The 26,963-nt window shown below is 42.9% G+C and overlaps 1 protein-coding gene across 4 annotated transcripts in view; it reads right to left on the bottom strand.

The window, feature by feature from the left end:
* znf407 (zinc finger protein 407) overlaps positions 1 to 26,963 on the bottom strand; it is a 438,369-nt gene that overhangs the window by 110,191 nt on the left and 301,215 nt on the right. For 3 of the 4 annotated variants that reach the window (XM_078539888.1, XM_078539892.1, XM_078539889.1), the window contains exon 8: positions 6,245 to 6,423. The exons of the other annotated variant lie outside the window; for it this stretch is intronic. In XM_078539888.1, the coding sequence (XP_078396014.1) occupies positions 6,245 to 6,423 (179 nt within the window). The remainder of the gene's footprint in view (positions 1 to 6,244; positions 6,424 to 26,963) is intronic. 4 annotated transcript variants of the gene reach the window in all.

Here is a 26,963-nt window from a genome sequence, read left to right as displayed (position 1 = left end):
GGGATCAAGGACCTGGGGTGCCAATCAGAGGCTGGCAGCTCTCTGGAGCTGCAGCACCATCAGGGTTCCAGTGCCTGCTGCCGGTATGGCACCAGCCAAAGTCAAGGATCGTCACGGATCCAGGCGCAAGTGAGTGACGGTGGGAGTAGGGGATCATGGGGCGGAGGAGTGGGGGAAGGGGAGATGGCTGCCAGGTCGAGCAGGCACCGACTACCTTTGAATGAAGGATCCCCCCACCATTCCCCACCCTGGCCAGGAGCCCACAAGCAACTGCGCATGGGTTTGCTTGACATGTTCCCTGCCCGCCGCTGCGTTAATACTAGCAGCAACAGGAAGAAGCCCTTCAGGGGGCATTAATTTTTCACTTAAGGACTTCAAATTTGTGGCAGGTGGGAAGCCTGTCAACAGGCCTTCCCACCATGGACTCAATCAGGCCAAAGGTGGAAAGGCAGCCGGGTCCCCATCCTACACCCTCCCACCTGATTAAATGGCACCCCCCCACCAACCACCAAACTCGCCACGAGGTTGGGGGTGGGGGGGGGAATGGTGGATGGGAGAGCATTAAATTGTCAGATGTTTCCTTTCCTGTGGGAGACCAGGATTGGGGAGCATAAATAGGAGATAGTCACTGATAAATGCAATAAAGAATTCAGGAGGAACTTCTTTACCCAGAGACTGCTTAGAACAAGGGGCTCACTACCACAAGAAACAGCCGAGGTGAATAACATACGTGCATTTAGGGGAGAAGTAGATAAATACGAGGGAGAAAGGGTCACAAGGTTATGCTGGTGGGGTGAGATGAAGACGGGTCAGAGGAGGATTGTGGGCAGCATTAGCACAGCTATGGAGTTATTGAGCCGAATGGCCTGATGCACTTATCAAATGGTACCCCACTTGTCAATACTGATTTGCAAAAACTGTACCTTTCAGCACCACTGCCGGGTATTTCAAATTTATTATAGTTTTGTAAGTGGGATAAAGGATTTTGTAATGTCACGTCCGCTTCACATGAAGCCCAACTTTTTTGCTGTTAAATTTCTTACCGACAAAATTTTCATCATCAAAACTGCAATAAAAAGCATGGGATATAAAAAGCCGATTGCAAGTCTACCCTGCAAGATACACGTTCCGATTTTGTGGATTTAAGCAGTATTCCTGCAACAAGACTAAAGCTTTACACATAATTCACTGTACACAGAAAGACAACAATAGATTTCTTTCTGTTCCCCAAGGGCAGAATTTTGCTCTTGGTGGATGGGCTGAGGCGGTCGGGAAGCGATTTCACGCTGGTAGGCCAATTAAGGCCCGCCCAGCGTGAAACGCGAGTGGCAGCGCTGAGTGTTGCCTGTGCTGGAGTGGGGGAAGAGAGTGCAAGCCAGCCAAGCGCGATCTTCTCACGTGCGTGCAAGTGAGCGCTACATAATCTGCCTGGGGCACAGAACTGCCTCAGGGAGTTGAAGAGATACTAAAACATGTCCCCTCGTGTGACTCTGTCCCATGAGCAGGGACGTGTTATTAATGAAAAATTAAAAATTTTTTATTTTATTCTTATTTGCTATTGGAAACCTCAACCTGCCCGTGGATGAGGTTTCCAAAAGAATGTAAAGGGCACTTGGCCTTTTTTGCCTGCTCGCCAACCATCAGGTTGGATGGGCAGCGAAAATTTTAATTTAGTTTAGTTGACAACTTAATGGCCTTGACAGGCCTTTTAACTGTCTGTGGCCACGCTGCAGGCTCTGACGTGCGCCCGCCGACCGAACTATTGCGCGACTGCACATTGACATCAGCACACTCGGCCGATGTCAAAGCGCATCATTTCACACTCGGGCGCACACCCGCCCGCCGAGCGAAAATTTCTGCTCCAAGAGTTCAAACCCTTTTTCCAGGTGCATATTTTATTAAAGGCACATACTATAAACCCTGTGATTTTTCTTGACAGATGTGTGCAACAAGCTGTCAATCATACTGATAGTCGAGGAGGGCCCACACCACCTTTCTATAAGATCCTAACTGAACTTCTATATCAACTACAGTTTCCCATTCTATCCCCTTAACTCTTAATCCCCTTATTGTCCAAAATTCTATCATTCTCCGACTTGAAGATACTCATTGATTGAGCATCCATAACCCTCTGGGGTAGAGAGTTTCAAAAATACACAACCCTTTGATCTGAAGAAATCTCTCCTCATCTCAGTCCAACATGGCCAACCCTTTATCCTGAGACAATGACTGCCAGTTCTAGATTCCCCAGCCAAGGGAAATAACCTTTCAGCACATACCCTGTCAAGCCCTCTAAGAACTTTATACATTTCAGTGAGGTCACCTCTTATTCTTTTGAACCCCAGAGAACATAGGCCCATTTTGCTCACTCTCTCCCCACAGGACAGCCTTCTCATTCAGGAATCAATCTGGTGATTTGTCTTTCCCGCGCACCACACCCCCCCCAACCTCTAAAACAGGTATATCCTTCCTTAGGTAAGAAGAACCAAACTGTACACAGTACTTCAGATGTGGTCTCACCAAAGGCCTACATAATTGCAGCATGACTTCCTTATACTTCAACCCTCTTACTTACAACATACCACTTGCCTTAATTGCTTACTGTACTTCCATGTTAACATTTGTGATTAGTGTACAAGGACCCTCAAATCCCTCTAAATATCAAAGCTTATTCATCTTTTACCCTTCAAAAGCTTCTGCTTTTTCATTCTTCCCATCAATGTGTATAATCCATATTATAATGCCCACAAAATACTTTCTTGCCCAATCACTTAACTGGCCTCTATCAGTTTTCAGCCTCTTTGCCTGCTCCTCACTGCTAACCTTCCTACCTAGCTTTGTATCATCAGCAATTTTGGATATGTTGATATCCTGTCATCTAAGCCATGCATAAAGATTGTAAATAACCGAGGCCTCAGCACTGATCCTTGCAGTACTCCACTTATTACATGCCAACATCCAAAAATGACCTGTTTATTCCTACTCCATTTTCTGTCTGTTAACCAATCCTCAATCCATAATATATAACCCCTGATCCCATCAGCTCTAATCTTATGCAATAACCTCCTCCGTGGCACCTTATTGAATGCCTTCTGAAATATCCAAATATATTACATCCACTTATTCTCCCTTATCTACTCTACCTGTTACACTGTCAAAAAACTCTAACAGATTGGATAAATACAATTTCCTTTTCATAAAGCCAAATTGACTCTGCCTAATTACATTGTAATTTTCCAAGTGTCTTAGTACCAAATTCTTAATAATAGATTCCAGCATTTTCCCTACTATTGATGTCAAGTTAATTGGTCTGTAGTTTGCTGTTTTCTCTCTCCGTCCTTTCTTAAACAGTAGGGTTACATTTGCTACCTTTCAACCCACGTGGACAGTTCTAGAATCTAGGGCATTCTAGAAGATCGCCACCAATCACTACTGTCTCTGCAGACACCTTTTTTTTAAAAACAGCAAAGTGTAGGCCATCATATCCAGGGGATTGGACAGCTTTTAGTCCCATTAATTTTTCCAGTGCTTTTTCTTTATTAATATTAATTACTTTAAGTACCTCACTCCCATTAGATTCTTGGTTCCCCACAATTTCCAGTATTTTTTTGTGTCCTCAGACAAAATATATGTTTAACATCTCTACCATTTCCTCATTCATCATTACAATTTCCCCTGTCTTTGTCTCTAAGGGACCCACGTTTACTTTCACTATTCTCATTTTACGTACGTGTAAAAGCTCTTGCAATCTGTTTTTATATTTTTTGCTAGTTCACACTCATTCTATTTTCGTTCACTATCAATTTCTTGGATACCCTTTGCTAATTTTTAGAACCCTCCTAATCCCCAGACTTAGTTTGTCTTTTTTGACAACATTGTAAGCTTATTTTCATCTAATGCCATCCATAACTTCTCTATTTCTCCAGTGGAGTTTTATTCCTCAAAAGAATGTATATTCACTGAGAATTGTGAATTATTTCCTTAAATGTTTACCATTGCTTATCTACCATCATATCTTTTAAACTAATTTCCCAAACTACCTCAGTCAATTCACCCTTCATACCTCCACAATTGGCTTTGTTTAAATTTAAGACCCTAGTTTCGAACTAAACATTACTCTCAGCCTTAACTTGAAGTTGTTTCATATTATGATCACTCTTCCCCAGATAATCCTTAACTATAGGTATAATAATTAAACCTGCCTCATTATACAATACTAGATCTAAAATAGCCTATTCCCTTGAAACATTGTTACAGAAAATTGTCTCGAATGTATTCCATTAACATGTCCTTCAAGTTATTTTCTACTTTATATCTTGTTTCTTATCTTTGTTGTGACTGATGTATCATTTTCTGCCCTTTCTTATCCCCCTTTTGATCCACCATTCACCTGAAGGGCATTGACAATGGCTGGGATCCAGCTCTCTGGCCATTGATGGTCCTATCTTTAACCTTTTTGCCAGTCTAGAGAGTGGAAGGGGATGCTTACAGGTTATTGGGGAGGATATCACACAACTACAAACCTGCCCTACTTGATGTTTAAAGAAATAAATGTTCCACCACAGAACAGCCCCTAAACTAATTATCTGGTCATTACTTTACTTCTGTTTGTGGGAGCTTGCCATGCACAAATTGGCTGCCGCATTTTCTTATGTTACAACTGTCAGTAGACTTCAACAGTACTTCACTGACTGTAATACATTACATGATGCCCTGAGGTAGCGATAAGCACTGTGTAAGTGCAAGTTCTTTCTTTTTTCCACTGTAATTTGCCTTCACTGTGCAGCAGTGCCTGGCTGCCAGCCCACACTTTACCACAGTGACACAATTGATGTTTGGAAAATCCCATACAAGAACCCACATCCTCCCATTTGATGATACAGCAAATTGGCACTACAGTGCAGCATGACGCCCCGATAGTTTTATTGATACAAGAAGACGTCCATTATGTGACACGGTGATGGTTCCCTCCCCCCACCTACTGGATGATGGATATAGGCAGAGAGTAATCACCAAATTTTGGCCGTACACATATGGTACAGTAAAACTGTAGGGACAAATCCAATATAAATAACAGGCTTAATTTATTACTTCCTGGGCTATGAAGTTGATTTCATTCAGCTGGGAAGCTGTGCAATGAGGTGCAAGGTTTTATCCTGGAAATCACAATGGATAATAGAAAGAGAGAGACAGAGAGAGAGAGAGAGAGAGACAGAGAGAGAGAGAGAGAGGGCATTTGGAGCTCAAAACTCTAACTTATCTCCTATTAGTCTTCTTTTTATAAAACACTATGTCTTAATGCTCTTAAATATTAATTTGCCTGTTCTGTAAACTCTAACTTATCTCCTATTAGTCTTCTTTTTATAAAATGCTATTTCTTAATGCTCTTAAGTATTCATTTGCCTATTCTGTAAAATGTAAACACATTTTAATTCTCAACCAAGTTGTTCCAGCCATTCTGGGAAGAAAAGTTCAAGTTTTGCTTCCCAAGGATTAGCTTTTTCATTCCTTTGTGAAAAAAATAATGGCTAGGGTTATTGCTCACCTATATTAAATACATCACATCGCATAAGACAACAGAACTCTTTGTGAATGAAGCCAATATAAATGTCTTTTGTTGTCACAATACATAAAAATGTAAATAAGGAAGAAGCAGCCATGTGGGAATGATATTGGTCCAGAAAATTCATGGCAACTCAACATATCTGGATCGCATGCCTTTTGGCCAGGTTTGGCAGATTGGCACCAGGGGTATACAGGTAGTCCACTGGAACCATTGAATAAATTCAAAGCCTCGACATGCTATCTTTAAATCAAGGCCCAACATGCCAACAATGAGATCATTAATACCCTGATATGTTGCACGCATGCCAACTGTGCAGGGCTGCCAACTTTCCAGGACTGTCCTGGAGTCTATAGGAAGTGAAGGTTAATTTCCTGGGCACTGCTGCAAACAAATCCTGAAGAAAATGTATAACCTTGGAGAATTGTGTATGTATGCGTATTTTTACCTCCCATTTCCTTTGAACATCTTTGTTTATTAGCTGTAAATACATTGCAGAGAGGAGAGGGGAAAGGCCCTTTTACTGGTTTGGGGCAGTTTTAGGAGGGCACTCACATACTGAAAACCTCCAGGAGGAACATGTCCAATCAGAGTTGGCAGCCCTACAACTGTGCATCATGACCATCGACAAGCAGTCCAAGAAGGAGGAGGATTTGAACTCCAAATAAAGTTGAGTCTTACCTGCATGCAAGTAAGCCAGGTCCGGATTCTCAATATCTGGATGATACTCCTTGAGATGGTTGCGGAATTCTAATGGGATATTGGTTCCATACTCACACTTTGGGCAGTTGTACATTTTTACTCCCTCATGTTTGCCAGTGTGTAGGATATGCTTGCGGATGTTCTCAGCACAGTTCGACCTAATTGGTTTGTTCCAAAAAGAATATTTCATCACTTTCAGCACTTTTTAAAATTGTAGCCTTAATGTTTTAATTTTTTTCCAGGAGATATATGTCTTATAGATGATTCAGCAATTATAATATTTAACAAAAGCAGTCTATTAAAATGAAAGTTTAAACTGCTGCAATTTAGGCAAGGCACAGAGAAAGATCCAATGGGAAGTGAGGTGCATGAACTGAAGCTGAAAGAGGGAGGGCAATTATTACACTTAAGTCACCTAAATATCCATCATGTTGACTATGAGGCTACTGCAGCTATTAGGAATGATTAGGTTTGCATATACAGTTTAGAACCTGAAAGCCTGATAAAAGATGTCGTTACAGAGTGAGCGCAACATTGGCAATGAAAGTAACAATTTGCATGTCAACATATGATTCAAGAAAAATCACTGAATGTAAAACTATAAAAGGAATGCTTTCTAAAAAGAGGGAAAAATAAGAAAAGTGGTTGAATATTTTAACGTGGTTCTACTTTAACCATACATTCCCATTTACCCTCTCACCATCAAAAATTATCCTCTATCCAAAATGTTAGGATCATGTGTGTCCTGAGCCCTTGTTATGATTGCTCTTGCAGTCAACTGCATAACCCTATTTTTCCCCAGATGCTGAATAACTTCCTTAATGCCTGACCCTCCATCCAGTTGGGAACTATCCAATCAAAGGAAGCAACTTGACGGGTCAGATACTCCTGAGACTCGACCTTCTGCATCTGAAGTCACAAGTACTTGACCCTTTGATCTACTGAGACCTTTCTGAGCTGTTAATTCGTCAACACGCTTTGTTGGAACACCACACTTAATTCCAGATCTAAGCCCAAGTTAAACAAATTCAAAAAGGCTAGTACATTTTTCAAAATAAATTTTGTTTTAAAAAAGAATTATTTTTAGTATTTTAAAAGCAAACAACCAAATTGCATGTTAGGATATTCAAGGTTAAACCTTCAGTTTAAACTAAACTGTCAGAGACTACAATGGTGCTGATAAACTCTTGTATTTTTTCCTTCCAGATCTGGAGCTATACAGCAAAAATTGAAGTCAATAATAAATAAAATACATATATAATAACATGTTACAATTTCTCTTTTATGGCGTTCATGCATAAACCAGTAAGATAGGTATTTGTTGCAACTCTGGAACAATCCTGTATGAAGTTGATCAAATTGTATTGCTAAATGTCTATTTTTTTTCAATGTTCTTTCCTCATTCTGTCTTTTGGTTCTGTAAAGTAACCAGTCCTTGGTTAAAAAGGCCTAATGTCAGATACCCTCCCTTAAACAATAAGGTACGGTGACGTAAACTTGCAGGTATCTCTGTGGGAGCCATCAGCGTCTTTCCTATGCTGCTCTTCCTGGAAGTTTCTTTCAGTCAAGCCTTCACCTGTCAACCCAACCTCCACCATCCCACTGCTGTCAATGTTCTGTTTCCTCCCTCCTGCTGAATTAGCCAAGACTCTCAAAGACTTATGAGGCAGAAAGATAGCCTTTTGCCAAGAACTTCACCTAAGCATGTACGGCACAACAATGCTCAAAGATTTTCTTCTAATCTGGTTGGATTAATATCAGAAGATCAATTCTTGTTGCTGATGCGCCATCATTCTCCCTCATCAGCACAGCCCCAAGAATTTTGAGCAATGGCACCCTTGGTGCTTGGCAGTAGACTCCCCCACGATGTGCATCATGCTCTTTTGCTAGTTACAGAAGACGATATCAGCGGCAACAACCGGAGAGGTGGTCAAGAACAAGGACCACTAGAAATGAAAAAACAGATTTTATAGAAGTGTGCTGTTTTTCATATGCAGCATCCACGTAAGTGTACTCTGCTCCCCATATCCTTACTTGCACCAAGTTTTGTTCATTCAGTACTCCTGTTCGCTGACCTGCACCAGCTCCCAGTCCAACAACGCCCAATTTTATATTCCTTATCCTTGTTTTCAAATCCTTCAATGGTATTGCCCCTCTCCTTCTCTGCAACCTTCTCCAGCTCCACAAGCCATCGAGATCTCTGTGCTCCTCCAATCCTGGCCATCTTGTGCATCCCCAATTTTAATCACTTCACCATTGCTGGCCACGCTTAGCTTCTTTGGTCCTAAATTCTGGAATTTCCTCCCCAAACCTCTCCAGCTCTGTACCTCACTTTACTCCCTTAAGGTGTTTCTTAAAACCTACCTCATCGACCAAGCTTTTGGTCATCTGTGCTGATATCGCTTTCTGAGGCTTGGTGGCAAAATGTTTATTTGATAACGCTCTTGTTAAGTGCCTTGGGACATTTTTCTGTGTTAAAGATGTGATATAAAAGCAAGTTGTTGTTATATTATAAAGCTAACTATTCCCTGGGGTATGAAATATGAACAGATTATAAGAAATGAAGAATAATTTACAACTAATGTTGCTTGGTTACTGTAGGCATACTACAGTCAATACTATATTCTAATCACATACCATACTGTAACATCATCTTTACTCTTGTGCCTTCATTGCCTCATGCAAAAGATTAGCAAATGCTGCCTGTTACATAACCATATTTTTCATCATTTAATGGGCTTGTTTGGGAAAATGAATCATTCTTCTAAAATATTTTGAGTACACATATAACAGAGCTCACGCACGATACTCTGGAGTGAACAGATCCTTTTAAAATGATACAAGCTGTACTGTATATTATACATTTTATTGCAAAGGTCCAACCTCCTCACATCCTTAAACAGCACCTTCCAAACCCATGAGCGCTACCATCTAGAAGGACAAGGGCAGCAGACACATGGAAACACCACCGCCTGGAAGATCCCCTCCAAGCCACTCACCATCCATTTTCACCATGGAAATATATCAGCTTTCCTTCACTGTCACTGGGTCAAAATCCTGGAACTCCCTCCCTAACAGCACTGTGGATGTACCTACACCACGTGGACTGCAGTGGTTCAAGAAGGCAGCTCACCACCACCTTCTCCAGGGCAATTAGGGATGGGCAATGAATGCTAGCCTAGCCAGTGACACCCACATCCTATGAATGAATAATAAAAAAAAAAGACAGCAGTATCCAAAATTCAGGGAAGGATTCAAGGGCAATACAAAAACCAGGTGACAGCTATGGACTGTCCATTTCTTGAATATCTGTACTGATAGATCACAACAAACAGTGTAAACTCTTGCATTAAAAAGTGTGGCTTAATTGCACGATGCATCAAAACCGACCTGCTAGAATATTCTATGGTAAACTGAAATTCAGTAGTGCCATATAACAACTTGCATTTATATAGCGCCATTAATGTAGCAAAATGTTCCAAGGTGACTCACAGGACCATTATGAAACAAAATTTGAAAGTAGCATTGAAATGAACCACAAAGTAAGAGGGATAAAGGAGAGAACTTCAAAGATCATATAAATGATGGACAATATGTTTGTAGGTTTAAGCGTGTATGGAAGGGATGGAATGGTGGGGCGGAGAGGTGATTAAACAAACATTTATCTACATTAATGACTAATGTGTTGTACAGCAGCTCTGATGATGTTTCAAAGGCAAATTACTGCGATGCTAGAAGTCTGATATAAGAACAGAAAATGCTGGAAATACTCAGCAGGTCTGGCAGCATCTGTGGCAAGAGATACAGAGTTAATGCTTCAGGCTGATGACCTTTTGTTAGAACTGAGAAAACCTTTTGGATGTAACATGTTTTAAACAAGTGCATGGGCAGAGAAAGGGGGAGGAGAGAACAAAAGGAGAGGGCTGTGAGATGGTGGAAAGCTAGAGTGATTTCAATGATCGGGAGTGGTAGTGGGACTAAAAAATAAAACTGGGTCCAGGGGAGGTGTAAATGGCAACTGCAGAATTATTACCAACAGCTGCTGTCTGGAGAAATGGGAGCAGTGATTATTATCTGAAATTGCTGAGCAGGGAAGGTTGTACAGTAATGCTTTGGTCGGAAGATGCTTGATGTGATACGATTATTCAACCTTACAGATCAGTAAAGTTTTCTGCTCTCAGTCTGGTGGTTGCAGCATTTGCTGTGGTTGGCTTCAGTTGCTTTCGGACGGTGAGATTTCCCACTCCTGGCAGCTATCCAGTGACACCTGCAGGAAAATGCACCTCTACATGGGGTGTTTGGACAAAGGCAAGATCAATCTTGATTGATATTTGCTGAAGACTAGTCTACGCATAACACTGGCTTGGCGCTTATGACCATATGGATGAGATAACAAAGAGTTGCTAGCAACAACAACCAATTACATTTATATGGCACATTTAACATAGTAAAATATCCCATGGTGCTTCACAAGACTGTCACCGGGCAAAATTTGACACTGAGCCACATAGTCAGATATCAGGATATGTGACCAAAAACTTGGCCAAACAGATAGGTTTTAAGGAGCGACTTAAAAGTGGAGAGCGGGGCGGATGGGTTTAGTGAAGGAATTCCAGAGACAGGACATAGGCAGCTCAAGGCAGCAAACCACTGGTAAAATCAGGACACTCAAGAGGGCAAAGTTGGAGGATCACAGAGAGCTTGGAGGGTTGTTGAATTGGAGGAGGTTATAGAGATGGGGAGGGTGGGTGGGGTGCAAGGCCATGGAGTCATTTGAACGCAAACATGATAATTCTAAAATTAAGATGTTGCCAGTTGGGGACCCAATGCAGGTCATTGAGCAAAGGGGTAATGCGTGAACAGGACTTGGTATGAGTTAGGATACAGGCAGCAATGCTTTGGATAAGGTCAAGTTTATGGAACCATTGAAACATGCCCAATAAATAATGATGCCCATTTGGGAGCAATGGGTACAATTGGAAGGAAAGGAAAATGCAAGATTTAACTTTAGTGAAATAAAGGTACAAGATAGTGTAGAAGTTGAAGGTTTTTCCTGAAATATAAATCGTACCAACGGGAAGTTGCCAAATTACTGTGAGCAGTTCTGGGCATCACACCTTGGAAAGGATATAGTGGCCTTGGAGGGAGTACAGCGTGGATATAAGGGTTAAATTATAAGGAGAAATTACACAAATTAGAACTGTATTCCCCGTAATTTGGAAGGTTAAGGGATGATTTGATCAAAGTTTTCAAGATATTAAGTGGAACAGATAGGATGGATAAAGAGAAACTTCTAGCACTAGGGGGCATTGTCTAAAAATTAGAGCCAGGTTTTTCAGGAGTGAAATGAGGAAACAGTTCTACAAAAAAAAGGTGGCAGGAGTTTGGAACTCTCTGCTACAAATGGCAAATGAGGCTAGATCAATTGTAAATCTTTAAACTGAAACTGGTAGTTTCTTGTTGTCCAAAGATATAAAGGAACGCGATGCAAAGGTATATGGAATGATGTTGCCGATCAGCCATGACCTCACCAAATGGTGCAAAAGGCTTGCAGGGCTAAAGGGCCTTCTCCTGTTCCTACAAAGAGAGGTCATTCCATATCAGATATTGAAAAAGCTGCCGCACCTATATTTGCATGTACATTAGCGCGTTGATGTGTACATGATAAACTGCACTTTTGTTTTTAAAAAAAACTCGTGGTACACATGAAAGAGTGGATCATTTTCATTCTCTCGCAATGGCCCAAAAACAGAAACAGATAAACCCAGCGTTGCTTTCGTTACCTAACTCAGTGACTTGCTGCTGATAACTGTAGGAGAGGACGGAGGTCGGCATCAGGTGATGCTGCAGCTTAAACAAGATGCAGAGCACAGACGGTCTCCTTAGCAAAAGCTGCATGAGGTTAGCCCGGTGGGAACTTTACAGTGATGGTCTTCAATAGGATACTCGAGTTGGAAAGGGCTGCAAGAAAGCTTACTCAGCTTCTTTCTCATCAGAAATAAAATGAGTTTTAAAAAATGGTTGATTTTCATTCACGCTTGGAGACCTTGAATACAGCAGTACAATAGCCTGTGGCAGATTGGTAATGCAGAACAGTAAGTAGATTAGTAAAACGAAGACACACAAAAATGGATTCAGACGATAAATGGGAGAAAAACTGTATTAAAATGACAATATAACTACAAAACAAAAAAAAACTCATGAATGCAAACATTGGATGTAACCGGTAGACACATAGCAGATGTAAAAAAAAAACACAACTGGATTCCATGGCTCATTTCACCCAGTAAACAATCAAATGGTACTTGATTTTGTTTGAAATTCACAAAACAAATTGGTGCAATATTGTCAGCTGCACTAGCTCAGCCTAACAAGGAACATATCCATAACGTGCAGACTGGCAAGAAAACAAATTGAACTTATGATTTGTAAAACACACAGGATGCAAATTATGAACCTGGGAGATGGTGAAGTATTATTTCCTGATACAATATTTGAATTAACACTATAAGAAATAAATTGCTTTGTGCCTTCATCATAATTTTCTTTTAAAAGCTCTTGTGGCAATGACATTGCTGCTGTCCGGTTTGTAACCAGTATTTTTCAATTATCTTTCAGCACTCTTTCAGATCATCTCTGCTAAGAAGTGCGTGCTCGTTCTACGCAAATCCAAAAAAAAGTATCTCTTTACAACTTTTAAAAAGGATTCTGTGGAATGATTGCAAAGAAAACAGAGGCTACCTGACTTTACAACATAAAGCTGAATAATACACGGCTGCTTCATAAAAAGCCGATGCAGTCATTTAAAATTGTCCCACACATTTTCAGAAACTTGCACAATGTTCATCTTTTGTCCCTTGGACCTCGTACAAATGTCTTTTTTTTTTAACGGATTGTACGGCATTCCCAACAGACGTTTCCCCATTTCTATTCTCTTCAACTCCTGTGAGCCCTTGTTCTGTGTGATAAGGCAATCTCCTTGGGGATCTGAGCTGTGTAGTTTTTGCACCACGAGTGACAAGGACTCGACTTGAATAACTGCTGTGTGCAGGTTGTAATTATGTCAGCCGGAGTGTTGAACAAGGGGGCTGATTAATGTGAGCCCCTGCCCAGGGATAGTCCCCATCAAAACCTTACCACAGGCCAGCACTAGGGATGGGTTAAGGTGGAAAGGAAAAAAAAAGAAAAATATAGCACCTATGTGATAGATGAATTACTGCAAACAGTCTTCAGGCAGATGTTCATAGACAATATAATATACAATTACTAGCCCTTATCACCTTTCCTGGCACAATATAAAATCAGGCTACTACAGCTCATGTGAGTGAAAGCAAAATTAGTTTCCACTATACAGTAACAACTCACCTAGCATGTCAAGCAACTAGCAATCCTGATACAATTTGGAAAGCATGCTCACGACAGTCAGAATTTAAGGGTCAATTTAATGAATTATGACCCTGTTTATCTGAATACAAAGATCGGTTTATAATTTTAATTTTGAAGGGAGGCAAGATAGATTATCTTTTGGTTTCTTTAAGAATGACAGATTACGAAAGAAGAAGAAATTGGCAAAATTACACAAAGCAGCAGCTGAGAATAATCACAGTTTAACATAAATCACCATGGGGCAATGAGACAGGCGCATCACTCCCAACTGACTAATTCCCTATAAAGTACTCGAATGCTGACTAATGTGAAATGCCATCTAGTGGGAAGCAAGTCCACAAAATGTCTCCAAAATATGCAGCTAAATACACAACAACAAAACGAGCGTGGGGATCCAAATATGCGATTAACCCCCGCCCATTGGTTGAGATACAGGCAACACGTTAATTTCATGCAGCCCGCTCATTATAATGATTTCCCCATGCAGCCAGCGCTAACCGCACTGTTCTGCATGCATCAGCAAGAGGCCCAAAATTCTAACTTCTTAGCATCACTTAAAGTTAGCCTGCTCCTCTTAAAGAAGTGGTGCATTGTGCCTGGAGCTGGTGACCAGAGGAACAATGAAGAAAGGCAGATGATGAGAGGCAGCAGGCACCAGGGTTTTTTGCACCTTGTGTACTTAGCTGCAAATCTTGGAGACATTTTGTGGACTTGCTTCCCACTAGATGGCCTTGGTGGAGGTGGTGGATAATAGGAGTGATGGTCTGTAAGCACAGCGGGGCCAGGATGGCCTGTAACCACAGGGGGCCAGGATAGCCTGTAACCACAGGGGGGCCAGGACAGCCTGTAACCACAGGGGGGCCAGGATAGCCTGTAACCACAGGGGGGCCAGGATAGCCTGTAACCACAGGGGGGCCAGGATGGCCTGTAACCACAGGGGGGCCAGGATGGCCTGTAACCACAGGGGGGCCAGGATGGTCTGTAACCACAGGGGGGCCAGGATGGTCTGTAACCACAGGGGGGCCAGGATGGCCTGTAACCACAGGGGGGCCAGGATGGCCTGTAACCACAGGGGGCCAGGATGGCCTGTAACCACAGGGGGCCAGGAGAGCCTGTAACCACAGGGGGGCCAGGATAGCCTGTAACCACAGGGGGCCAGGATGGTCTGTAACCACAGGGGGCCAGGATGGTCTGTAACCACAGGGGGCCAGGATGGTCTGTAACCACAGGGGGCCAGGATGGTCTGTAACCACAGGGGGCCAGGATGGTCTGTAACCACAGAGGGCCAGGAGGGCCTGTAACCACAGGGGGCCAGGATGGTCTGTAACCACAGGGGGCCAGGATGGTCTGTAACCACAGGGGGCCAGGATGGTCTGTAACCACAGGGGGCCAGGATAGCCTGTAACCACAGGGGGCCAGGATAGCCTGTAACCACAGGGGGCCAGGATAGCCTGTAACCACAGGGGGCCAGGATAGCCTGTAACCACAGGGGGCCAGGATAGCCTGTAACCACAGGGGGCCAGGATAGCCTGTAACCACAGGGGGCCAGGATAGCCTGTAACCACAGGGGGCCAGGATAGCCTGTAACCACAGGGGGCCAGGATAGCCTGTAACCACAGGGGGCCAGGATAGCCTGTAACCACAGGGGGCCAGGATAGCCTGTAACCACAGGGGGCCAGGATAGCCTGTAACCACAGGGGGCCAGGATAGCCTGTAACCACAGGGGGCCAGGATAGCCTGTAACCACAGGGGGCCAGGATAGCCTGTAACCACAGGGGGCCAGGATAGCCTGTAACCACAGGGGGCCAGGATAGCCTGTAACCACAGGGGGCCAGGATAGCCTCTAACCACAGGGGGCCAGGATAGCCTCTAACCACAGGGGGCCAGGATAGCCTCTAACCACAGGGGGCCAGGATAGCCTCTAACCACAGGGGGCCAGGATAGCCTCTAACCACAGGGGGCCAGGATAGCCTCTAACCACAGGGGGCCAGGATAGCCTCTAACCACAGGGGGCCAGGATAGCCTCTAACCACAGGGGGCCAGGATAGCCTCTAACCACAGGGGGCCAGGATAGCCTCTAACCACAGGGGGCCAGGATAGCCTCTAACCACAGGGGGCCAGGATGGTCTGTAAACACAGGGGGCTAGGAGGCTCTCCAGACACATACTCAAAAGGCAGTGGGAGCTGATAGTTGTCAAGATCAATATCAACAGTCTAACCCCAAGGACATGGATGTGGTGTCGCAAGAAGTTCAATGGCCTTGCATAATCGGCCAAGTCAGCGAACGAATCTTAAAATTCCATATCATACCACTGCACCATTAGATTTAGATACTCCTCACTCACCACACCCACAGGAGTCACCTATCAACAATCCCTATCAATCATGACTCACACCTAATGTTCATATGCTCCACCACAACTTCTCACCCACATCTCACAGCTTGTGCACACCGACAGCTATAAAACCATGACAGCTACATCTTTCAAACAGATTGCATGCTACTCACTGACACTCTTGCATCTTTCTTGCAGGACAAGGTGGTCTGCAATTGGAGGCAGCAGGAGCTAACCAGAGGGGAACAGGTGTGCCCACATGTCCTGAACCCCATGGTGGAGTCCATTCTGGCCATTATTGGAAGACCAATTGCTAAACCCATTGCCGACTGAATCAACCGAAGATGACTTATCCTCATATCTAATCCTCCTTCTCACATCCCACTTCCCCCCTATCCCACACACCCTTCTGATGTAGATGATGAGGATAGTATACGCATGCACCTTTTAATTTCCCTGCTCTCCTCACCACAACCAGACCGTTGTGCCTTTCTCCTTTCAGATATGCAAGAGGTGCAACCTGGCCAAGCAGGGGAGGAGGAACAAGAAGACAGTGACAGTGAAGCACTGACATTTGATCTGACACTTGCAGCCAGCAATTCAGATACTGATACGGCATGTAATTTAGAGGACAGCACAGAGACAAAATCTGCATGTGTTGAAATATGGGTGCAAGTGGCTTGCAGCTGGGGCAGGGGCAAGGATAGCGTAGGTACCAGCTTGCTGCAGGGTGAGGTCGCCCACAAGTTCTGCTGCAAAGGACTCAGAGATGAGGAATCCAATGGAACAGGTTACAAGAGAAAACTGATGGGTATGGGCAATTAAATATGCGTTGTATTGTGAAGCAATGTTCCCACTAAATTGCGCTAATGGATATAACCTCACAGTTTCAGTACAATGCTTGTAAATCTTTCTTCCTCCCTCTCAAGTGTCCCCATATCCTTTTTAGAATATGGCGACTGGAACTGTACACTCCAAGTGCAGTCTAACCAAGGTGTAATACAAGTTTAACGCCTTCACTACTTTTCAATTCCATTCCGCTAGTGCCTGGCACGTTTCTTTTTTAAATGGTCTTGATAACCTGCATTGCTACTTTTAGTGATTTGTGTATTTGTACTCCCAGGTTTGTTTGCTCCTCTTACCCTATTTAAATTCTTATTTTCCAAGTAATATGCGGTCTCCTCATTTTTCTTACCAGATGTAATATCTCACATCCATCGGTGTTGAAATTCATTTGCCATTTATATGTCTCTTCTGCAAGTTTATTCCTGGTTACTTTGCTTCAATACATGATGGAGCACAGGACAAGTTTGAAATATTTCTTATGACTACATCACTTAATGCCGGCCTTCCGATAATGAAGCAAGCTGAACTTTTTCTACAAAATCACTCAACAGCAGTTGCATAACAAAACTTATCACGTCAGCAATCTAATCCTCTTCAGAACACTAATAAAGTATAGTTGGGAACAGACAAAAGAATACATCAAAGCTCTCTTGTCTGATGAAATAGAAAAGTCAAAGATTAGATGTTCCAGAACAGGCTGTGGTTCTTTTCTCTAAAGAGAAGGCTGAAGGGTGGCCTGGCAGAAGTCTTGAAGATTATTAAGTGGTTTGATAGAGTAGATGTAGAGAAGGTGTTTCAACTTGTCTGGAACAAACTTCCTGAAAGGGTGGTGGAGGCTGGTTCAATCGAGGTATTCAAAAGAGAATTGGATTGCTTCCTGAAAAGAGAGAATGTGCAAGGTTACGGGGATAAGGCAGGGGAGCGGGACTAGGTGGAATGTTCTTTCAGAGAGCCAGTGCAGTCTTGATGGGCTGAATGGCCTCCTTCTACACCGTAAAGATTCTGTGACACTGTGATTGTGGGGGAGGTGAAAACTAGAGGCCGTCGATATAACAAAGTCACTAACAAATCCAGCAATTCAGAAGAAACCTCTTTATCCGAAGAGTGGATAGAGTGTGGAACTCGCTACCACAGAGAGTGGTTGAGGCGAATAGTATAGATGCATTTAAGGAAAAGCTAGATAAACACATGAGGAAGAAAGTAATATGCTAATAGAGTTATATAAAGGAGGACAGGAGGAGCATCGAGTGGAGCATAACTGCTGATATTGACTGTTTCTTGTTTCTGTGCTATTTATTCTATGTAAGACCTTAAAAATGTGCAAGAATTATAGTAATCATATTCACCAATCTACATGATCAATTTTATATTATTTCAGTTTACAAACTAAGATAAAAGATTTTTGGGGTGGGAGAAAGCTAGCAAACAGAATAAAGGAATTGAAAACAAAACCTCATTCTATTTAAATTGGTGTCATGAGTTGCATCTTTTGATTTATTGATACATCAAGTGTTTTTACGTGCTAGAGTGAGTAATGTGCCAGAAGCATTTTGGAACTTGACAAGTTGTGGTACTGTCAATGGACAATGAAAATGTGTTGTGTTACGACAGCAATCTCCCTGATTAGACACATTCCTTCAAGTAAAATGAATTGAAATGTGCCATTTTAGTGTGCAAGTTATAGGAAAATACATTGGGAGTTAGAAGGAAGTAGTCAGCTGTGTGTGGGTGTCAATGAATGGCAATGACTTAGTGACGCAATATAACTCATCATCAAGTAAACTGGAAACACAGATAAAGCAGCTATGGGATAAAGCAGTAGAGGAGAAGGTTTTTATTTTAAATATCTCCTTCGATATGGGTATTACTGACAATGCAGTTTATTGCCATCCCAAGATACCATGAAGGCTTTAAGAATCAACCATGTTGTGTGGTGTTATGTAAAGGTCAGGTACAGGGCGGAAGATTACCACTCTCTGAAGGAACCAGTTGGGATTTTATAATTTCATTGCGTCAGCTGTGGTTCAGCTGGTAGCACTCTTGCTGCTGATTCAGAAGGTTGAGGGTTCTGGTCCCACTTCATAGCACCCTCGCCTTTGAATCAGAGGGTTGTGGGTTCATGTCCCACTCCCGGAAACCAAGAACTGTGATTGTACTCGAAAGAGTTGCAATCTGTGACTGTTGATAACTCGAAAGAGTTTCAGATACTTGAGCACAACAATCCAGGCTGACCCTCCCAGACAACACTGAAGGAATTCTGCGCTGCCAGAGGTGCAATCTTACCCAGGGCCCTGTCTGCCTCTCAATTAAAGATCCCACGGCACTATTTCGAAGATGACCGGGGAGTTCGCTCCAGTCTTCTGGCCAATGTTTATCCCTCAATGAACATCACTAAAAAAATAATCCAGATGATCTGGTCATCACCACATAGCTGTTTGTGGGAGCTTGCTGTGCACAAACTGCCTGCCATGTTTCCAACATTACCACAATGACAGCACTTAAAAAGTTCTTCACTAGTTGAAAAGCACTTTGGAACGTCCTGAAGTCATGAAAGGTGCTTTATAAACACAAGCCTTTCTTATTAATATGGAGCTCCACATCCCATGCGATCAAGTGATCAGATTCACAGAATTAAATTTTGCAGAGAGATTTGAATGACAACCTCTATTATTAAATGATTTAGTATTATAGTTTCTAGACTGTTGTACTCAATGACTTCAGAAGAGATAAGCGCAGGTAAGGGTGTGGGGGCTGAGGGGCGTGAAGGGCTAGGGCTAGAGGGCCTCTGTGTTCTTATTATAACCGGGTCTCAGTCCCACAGCACCAAGGTGGGCCTTTTAAACAGCCCACTTTCACAGCCGGCAGCCCCTGTGGCTGCCTCTGAACTTTTTCGCAGGTCAGCTGGCCCGACTGCAGCCCTCGCCCGCACCCCCGGGAATTAAAAGCTCGTCTTTGTGGGCACTTTCTCCCAAGGTTGGCAGGCTGAGCTAGGAATTTTCCCGACTCCTGCTACCTGCCTCGAGGATGAAAATCCAATCCATTAGTGTAAAATTCCTTTGCCTGTTACAATCACCAAAAGCAGACAGAGGAATTTTACATGTGCATGTTGTCATGTTTGTTACTAATAATCGCACAGTGCAACTTCACCCATTGTTTTCAAGATGTCTAATTTGAAATGAATATGTGTAACTGTCATGGTCCATAAATTTGTTTGTTTAATATATCACTCTAACATTAGTTTTAATGTTTCCATGTGCTTTTTATTGACAAGACATGGTGCATTGGTTTTACTGAAAATTAAACACATTTTTGCCTGGTATTATTGTCCAACAGACCTCAATCACAAAAATCTCGTCATTACAAACCTTGATCCTAGATGAACTGTATGGTAATGATTGGGATGATTGTACTCTGGCCATGCTACATATGACCCAGCATCTGATCACTCTGCTCATGAATCCTTCCAACGAATTAGGAAGGTTTACGGTGATGATGACTAAGGCTTTTCTTGGGAGCTTCAGGCTCTTAGACTTTTCTATGCGTTGATGTACATTTCTGATTAAACTCAAGAGATGGATCTGTTGAACATACAAATTCATATGACAAAATACCATTTACAATTCATATCAATGATTTTGATGAGCGGGCCAAGTACAATGCACACAAGTTTGCCGATGGTACAAAATTAGGTGGGAAAGTAAGCTGTGAGGAGGACACAAATATGCTGCAAAAAGGTGTAGACAGATTGAGTGAGTGGGAAAGATGCAGATGGAATATAATGTGGGGAAGTGTGAAGTTATCCACTTTGATAGGAAAAATAGAAAATAGTCATTTGGTAGTACAGAACTTCAGTATTGCTGGAAAAAAGATATGTCAAAGCTTTTCCTCTTGCACTCATCAGGACACTCTCAAGAATACCAATATAAGTCAGTGAATGGCTGTCACTCATTTTGTTTAGCTAGGTGCAGTGCACGTACGTGTTCTTTCTGTCTACAAAGAACAGGGACCTGTGTATTAATATATGTAGCTTCCAGTACACGCAAATGCGTCACATTGCAAGCCCAACTGATGATCTTAAATTGGTTGTCAGCGTAATTCTTAGCACAATTAGCAATTCTTAGCAATTATGCTGACAACCAACTTAGGATTGTCAGTTGGGCTTGCAATGTGACGCATTTGCATGTACTGAAAGCTACATATATTAATACACAGGTCCCTGTTCTTTGCAAACAGAAAAAACATGTACATGCACTGTGCCTATTTTAGCTAGACAAAATGAGTGACAGCCATTCGCTGACTCATTCCTCAGGGCAATGCCTTGACCAATCAGGGTCAAGCTGCCTGGTTTAAATTTCAAACAAAGCTTGGCAGTTAACTGTCGGTCACCATCAGTGCTGCTTTCTCCATGGCAATGCCATTTGCCAACCAATCAGCACTCTCTTCACATACAGTATAAAATGTTGTTTTTCCCCTTATAGTGGTATTCTTGTGAGTGTCCTGATGAGTGCAAGACAAAAAACCTTGACATGTCTCTTTTTTCAGCAAAAAATTGAAAAGTAGAATAATCTTTTAAATGGGAGGGGGAGATTTGGAAATATTGGTATTCAGAGAGACCTGCATGTCCTTGCACATGAATCAAAGAAAGTTAACATTTAGGACTGAGAGGAGGAGATATTTCTTCACTCAGAAAATATCTGGAAGATTCCTCTCTGATCCCCTTAGGTGATCTAAATCAGTCCAGACCACCCCAGTCCTGATTAATGTTGCAAGGTACCTATCCCTTCTGCAAGGTGATCACCCACACAGAAACAGGTCCACCTCTCGCTTGAAGGAGTTCAGCAAATCAGAGTTCACTGCATGAGCTGATTCACAGGCCCACTACTCTCTGGGAAAGAAGAATCCCCTAATATCTAACCTAGTTCTGCTCTAACATAACCTGTTTGAGAGATCCTGGTTCTCTCACACCTGTTCAACTGGAAAGATTGATCCATACAATCACAGTCGAGTCCCTAAGTTTATGTTTCTTTAAAATGTGGAGTCGCAGCTCTTTCAGCCCATCTGAATAATTAAGGTGCTGTAATGGGAACGAATTCTGTAGTTCTCCTCTTCACTCTTTCAGCTAACATGATGTTATGAATGCAAGGTTTTATAAGATTGCTATGTTTTAAACCATCTATTTAACTTAAGGTAAAATGGAGGAGTGAAGAGGGTTACGTGATCCATTGTGAGTTCTGCCCAACAAGCCTGGCTGTCTTGGTTACTATGGGGATTGGGGGCCCAGGTTGACTTACTGGGAAGAAGGTGCAAGATGTTCACACCTGAAAACAAAGGCAGGAGCAGCTATGCCATCTGTAGATTGACTTTCAGTTTGCAAAAAGAGGAGGAGAGAGATTGAACTCACAGAGACAGGCAAAAGGCAAAAAGCTGGTGTGACCAGCAGAGAGAAGCTGCTGCGAGCTACTGAAGCACAAGGCAGAAGGCAAGACGGTCTCTGGTTAAAGGGACGCATCCCACAGCCATCTAAGGAATCCAGGAGATTTGTCCTGGCGTGACTAGAGTGGGGAAACAATCATAAGAGTGGGCCTTACTGCTGGTGCTTGGTTTGGGACTTCTCTGTAAACTGAGAGAAGCACTTTTTGATGATCACTTGACTCAGCAAAATGAGAAGAAGCGAACCCAACGGAAGCTGGGAGTGATGTTGGATTGGTTCTTGTGAAAACTGTTATTCTGTGGAGAGCAGGACGTAAAGTGTAACCATGGTGTGGGGTTTTTGGTCGTGTTAAAAGTAAAAGGGGAGATTTTTTTCTGTAGTTTAGTGTATTAGTTGCCTACTAAATAGTGTTTATTGAGTGTTGCTTTTAGTTTGTTTGTTACAGTAAAATTCTTAAAACTTGAAATCTTGTCATGTGATCCTTTCGGTCAGTCGCTGGGAATTCAAATCTCTTGCTTAAAATTATTGGTCTCTACGGGGATTGTAACAATGGGGGGGGCAAGGAAGGGAGATTCAGCGGTCAGCAGATTGGTGAGAATTGGGTTGAGGGAGCAGGAGGTTGGCCTTATGGACAAGGTGAGCTCAGAAAGGGTATGAGGGAAGATAGGAGAGCGTATTAGGGGCAGTAAGTGGAGACTGAATAGTGCCCTTCAAAATCATGAAGTATTTTGATAAGGATAAGTAAGGAGAAATAGTTTCCACTGGCAGGAGGGTTAGTAGTGAAAGAACACAGGTTTAAAGAAATTGGCAAAGGAGCCAGAGGGGGAACAAAGTGACATTTCTTATCTACAGGAAGTTTTTGTAATCTGGAATGTGCTGCCTGAAAGATTCAATAGTAACTTTCAAAAGGGAATTGGATAAATATTTGCAGAAAAAACTTCCAATTCTATAGGGGAAGGGACTAATTGGAGCTCTTTCAAAGAGCTGGCACAGGCACGATGGGCTGAATGGCTGTAGGACTCTATGAAGAGAAAGGTTTATTAGGTGACCTGCTCAAAATCTGAGTCATGATTCTCAAGTGAAATGAAAAAATGTTCACTTTGTAAGGTGGAAAGAGACTGCCCACAATCATCTCTGTCACTTAAATAGTTTCCTGGCCCTAACTGTTTCCTTTTCACCATGGACATCCAATCTCTCTACATCTCCATTTCCCACCAGGGTGGTCTAAGAGCCCTCCGCTTCTTCCCTGAATTGAGCCTCAACCAGTCTCCATCCACCATCACCCTCCTCCGTGTGTCTGAACTTCTTCTCACATTGACTGTTTTATTGTGTGGTCAGGGTCTGGATGGGGTTTTGGGGATTGTCTATTCTCCCAGAGTGCTGCACGAGTCTGTAGTTTCTCAAAACCCATTACTCTTTATTTACAGCAAGTATTTACACATTTGAGCCCCTACACAAGGTTGGAGCTTCTCCTCCTTCCAGATCTCTCGTACATCTCAATCATGTCATTTGACATTATTTTACATCAGCATCATGTATGCTTCTGACATTAACCCTTTATGCTACACCCACTTCCTCCAAACAAGAAGTGTTGCTATGGGAACCTGTATAGGTCCTAGCTATAGCTGCCTTTCTATGAAATGCGTGGAACATTAATTGTTCCAGTCCTACTCAGCCCCCCTTCTCCTGTTCATTGACGACCGTATTGTTGTCGTTTCCTTCTCTTGCCCTGGATTAGCAAATTTTATGAATTTTGCTTCCAATTTTGCACTCTTGTCTCACTGTCACATTGTTTGTCTCCGACTCTTCCCTTCTCTTCCTTGACTTATCTGTCTCTATTTCTGAGGGTAGGCTGTTAGCCAATTTCTACTATAAGCCCATTGACTCCCACAGCTACCTTGACAACACTTCCGCCCATCCTGATTCCTGTAAGGGCTCTATTCAATTCCCCAGCTTCCATGTCTCTGTCACATCCGTTCTGACAATGCAACCTTCCATCTCTTTCTTTTTCCTCAGCCAAGGATTCCCCACAAATCCCCACCTCCTCATACCCTCACTGTGGTTGACAGGGCCCTCCACCATGTCTGTACTACTTTCCACTCTCATCCTTTCCCCTCCCTCCCAGAACCATAATAAAGTTTGCCTTGCTCTCCCCTTCCACCCCACCAGCCTCCATATTTAACGGATCATTCTCTGCCATTTCTGTCACCTCCGGCATGATACCACCACCAAACACATCTTCACGTCCCCTTTGGGAATTCCGAAGGGAACATTCCCTCTGTGAAACATTGGCCATTCCTCAATCACCACCAACACCCCATCCTCTTCCAACAGTACCTGCACTTTCACTTCCTTTCTTCTCACCATTCAAGGCCCTAAACAATCTTTCCAGGTAAAACAGTGATTTACTTGTACTTCTTTCAATTTAGCAGACTGTATTCATTGCTTACGATGGGGTCTGCTCTACATTGGGGTATCAAACTTACACTATGTGACTGCTTTATTGAACACCTCCATTCAGATAGCAAGTGTAATGCTGAAATACCAGTTGCTTGCTATTTGAATTCTCCACCCCAGTCCCACTCTGATCGCTCTGTCCTTGGCCCCCTAAACTGTTTCAAAGAAGCTCAATAGAAACTTGAGGAACAACACTTCAACTTTCAATTAGACACTTTACAGCCTTCTGGACTCAACCTCAAGTTCAACAATTTCAGATCATAACCACTGCTCTCATGTTTTCAGACAGTAGATGACCATAACAATTCTACTATTGCCATTTACACCTCCTCTAGGCCCACTGTTTGTTTCTTTACTTGTCCCATTACCACTCCCTCTTGCACTGCACCATCATCCCCTTTGTTAATCAATCTCTCCTGCCCTCCGGCCCATCACAGACCTTCCCTTTTGTGCTTTCCTTCCCTCCCTTCCTTTTCCTGGCTCTGCAATTGTTTAAAACCTGTTACATCGCTAACATTTTCTAGTTTTGAAGAAAGGTCAGTGACCTGAAACGTTAACTCTATTTCTCTCTGCACAGATGCTGCCTGACCTGCTGGGTATTTTCTGCATTTTCCATTTAAACTTCAGATTTCGAGCATCCGCAGTATTTTGCCTCCGTACAATTCTATGAACTATAGGTGGCAGCTGGCACCTAAATCCCCTGAACCAAATGGCACTCTACTTCATGCAGAAGCTTTGGGCATGAATAAAGTATTTCTCTACCCTCACACCAATAAAAAGCCACAATTTAGTCATACGCTTGTTAATGATGAAAATTAATGAGCTTATTCTGATTGTGAAAGAACCTCCGAAAACATTCACAAAGGTTTGTTGCAAACAAAAATATGTTCAACCTGCTATCTTACCAATATTTATTTCACAATAGTTGGACAGAGAAACATATTCCGTTTGACATTAGCAAGTAATGAAACTTGTGAAAATAATTTAGTTAGTCCACTTGGTAAATCAAAGCCTTCCTGGCATCAACATAATTGAATCAATGATCTGAATTAGGTGGAGATAGATTAAAAAATGGAATGATAGGTTTTGACTACGAAAGAAAAATTGCAAATATCACCTTCAGGAGTAATTTGAGGAGAGGTCTGCAAATAAGTTAGTTGTCATGCTATATCAGGCACATATGCTTAATTACTCATGCCAGAGTTCACCAGCTATTCTGGCTGAATCTAGTGTCACTACAGGAACAGTCTATATGATGATAGCAGCTCTAAGATAGGATATGTAAGCTCATGGACTACTGGTTTATATCCCAAGGAAGTGTTGGGGAAAACGAAGTGTATTAGGATTTATAAAGCCTCGTTCATGAAATGGAATAAAAGATCCTATTTGCCTAAGATAATGCTTCAGGGAGAAAACAGAGCAAATTGTAGCATGAACAGAATCTAGGGCAGGGTTTTGAGTTTGGCGTGTGGGCACCGTCGGACAGGCCGGGAAATGAGCCACCGCCCGTGATTGGCCCCCGACTGTGATGTCACGCTGGCTGGCCAATTAACGGGCAGCCAGAGAGAAAGGCGCGCTGAAATGCTCAGTGCTGGCAGGGTGGGGGCCGGGGAAGGGCGAGCACTGAAGTCAGCGCGGGTGCAGGGGGAGCGCTCACAGAAAGCTCCCTGAAGGCAGAGAGAGCTGCCTCAAGGAGCTGAAGAATCCAAAAGCCATAAATAAAGATTTTCAAATGCCAAAAAAAAAAATGTTCACGCATCAGGATCAGTCACCTAAACATATGGATGCTGAAAATTCTCTCCAAACCTTTTTATCTTTTTTTTTAGTTAACCTAGGAAACCTCATCCTGCCCTTGGATGAGATTTCCTCAAAAAAGCAAAGACCGCCTGGCCGATTCGTCCACCCGCCCACCGTAACGTTGGACAGGCAATGAAAAATCCCCAGTAACTGCAATGCTAATGGTCTTAGTAGGCTTCTTAATTGTCGGCGGGTGCGCTGCCGACTCTCGTGCAGGCTCGCCAACCGAGATATCGCGTGAGTGCGCGATGACGCTGGGACGCTCGCCCAAACGTCACCACGCGCTATTTCATGCTCAAGCATGTTGGGCGTGTGCCTGCTCGCTGGAACGGAAAATTCTGCCCCTAGTTTCAGATGCAAAGCCAACATGCGTTTATAATGCTTGAAACTGTTAAGTAGTCTTGTTCGTTAAAGGATCAGGTTTAGGACATGAAAAGGAGACAAG

This window comes from Cetorhinus maximus, chromosome 4 (assembly GCF_964194155.1).
Source record: "Cetorhinus maximus chromosome 4, sCetMax3.hap1.1, whole genome shotgun sequence".
In the NCBI taxonomy this organism is placed as follows: Eukaryota; Metazoa; Chordata; class Chondrichthyes; order Lamniformes; family Cetorhinidae; genus Cetorhinus; species Cetorhinus maximus.
This window is presented reverse-complemented; position numbering and strand designations above follow the sequence as displayed.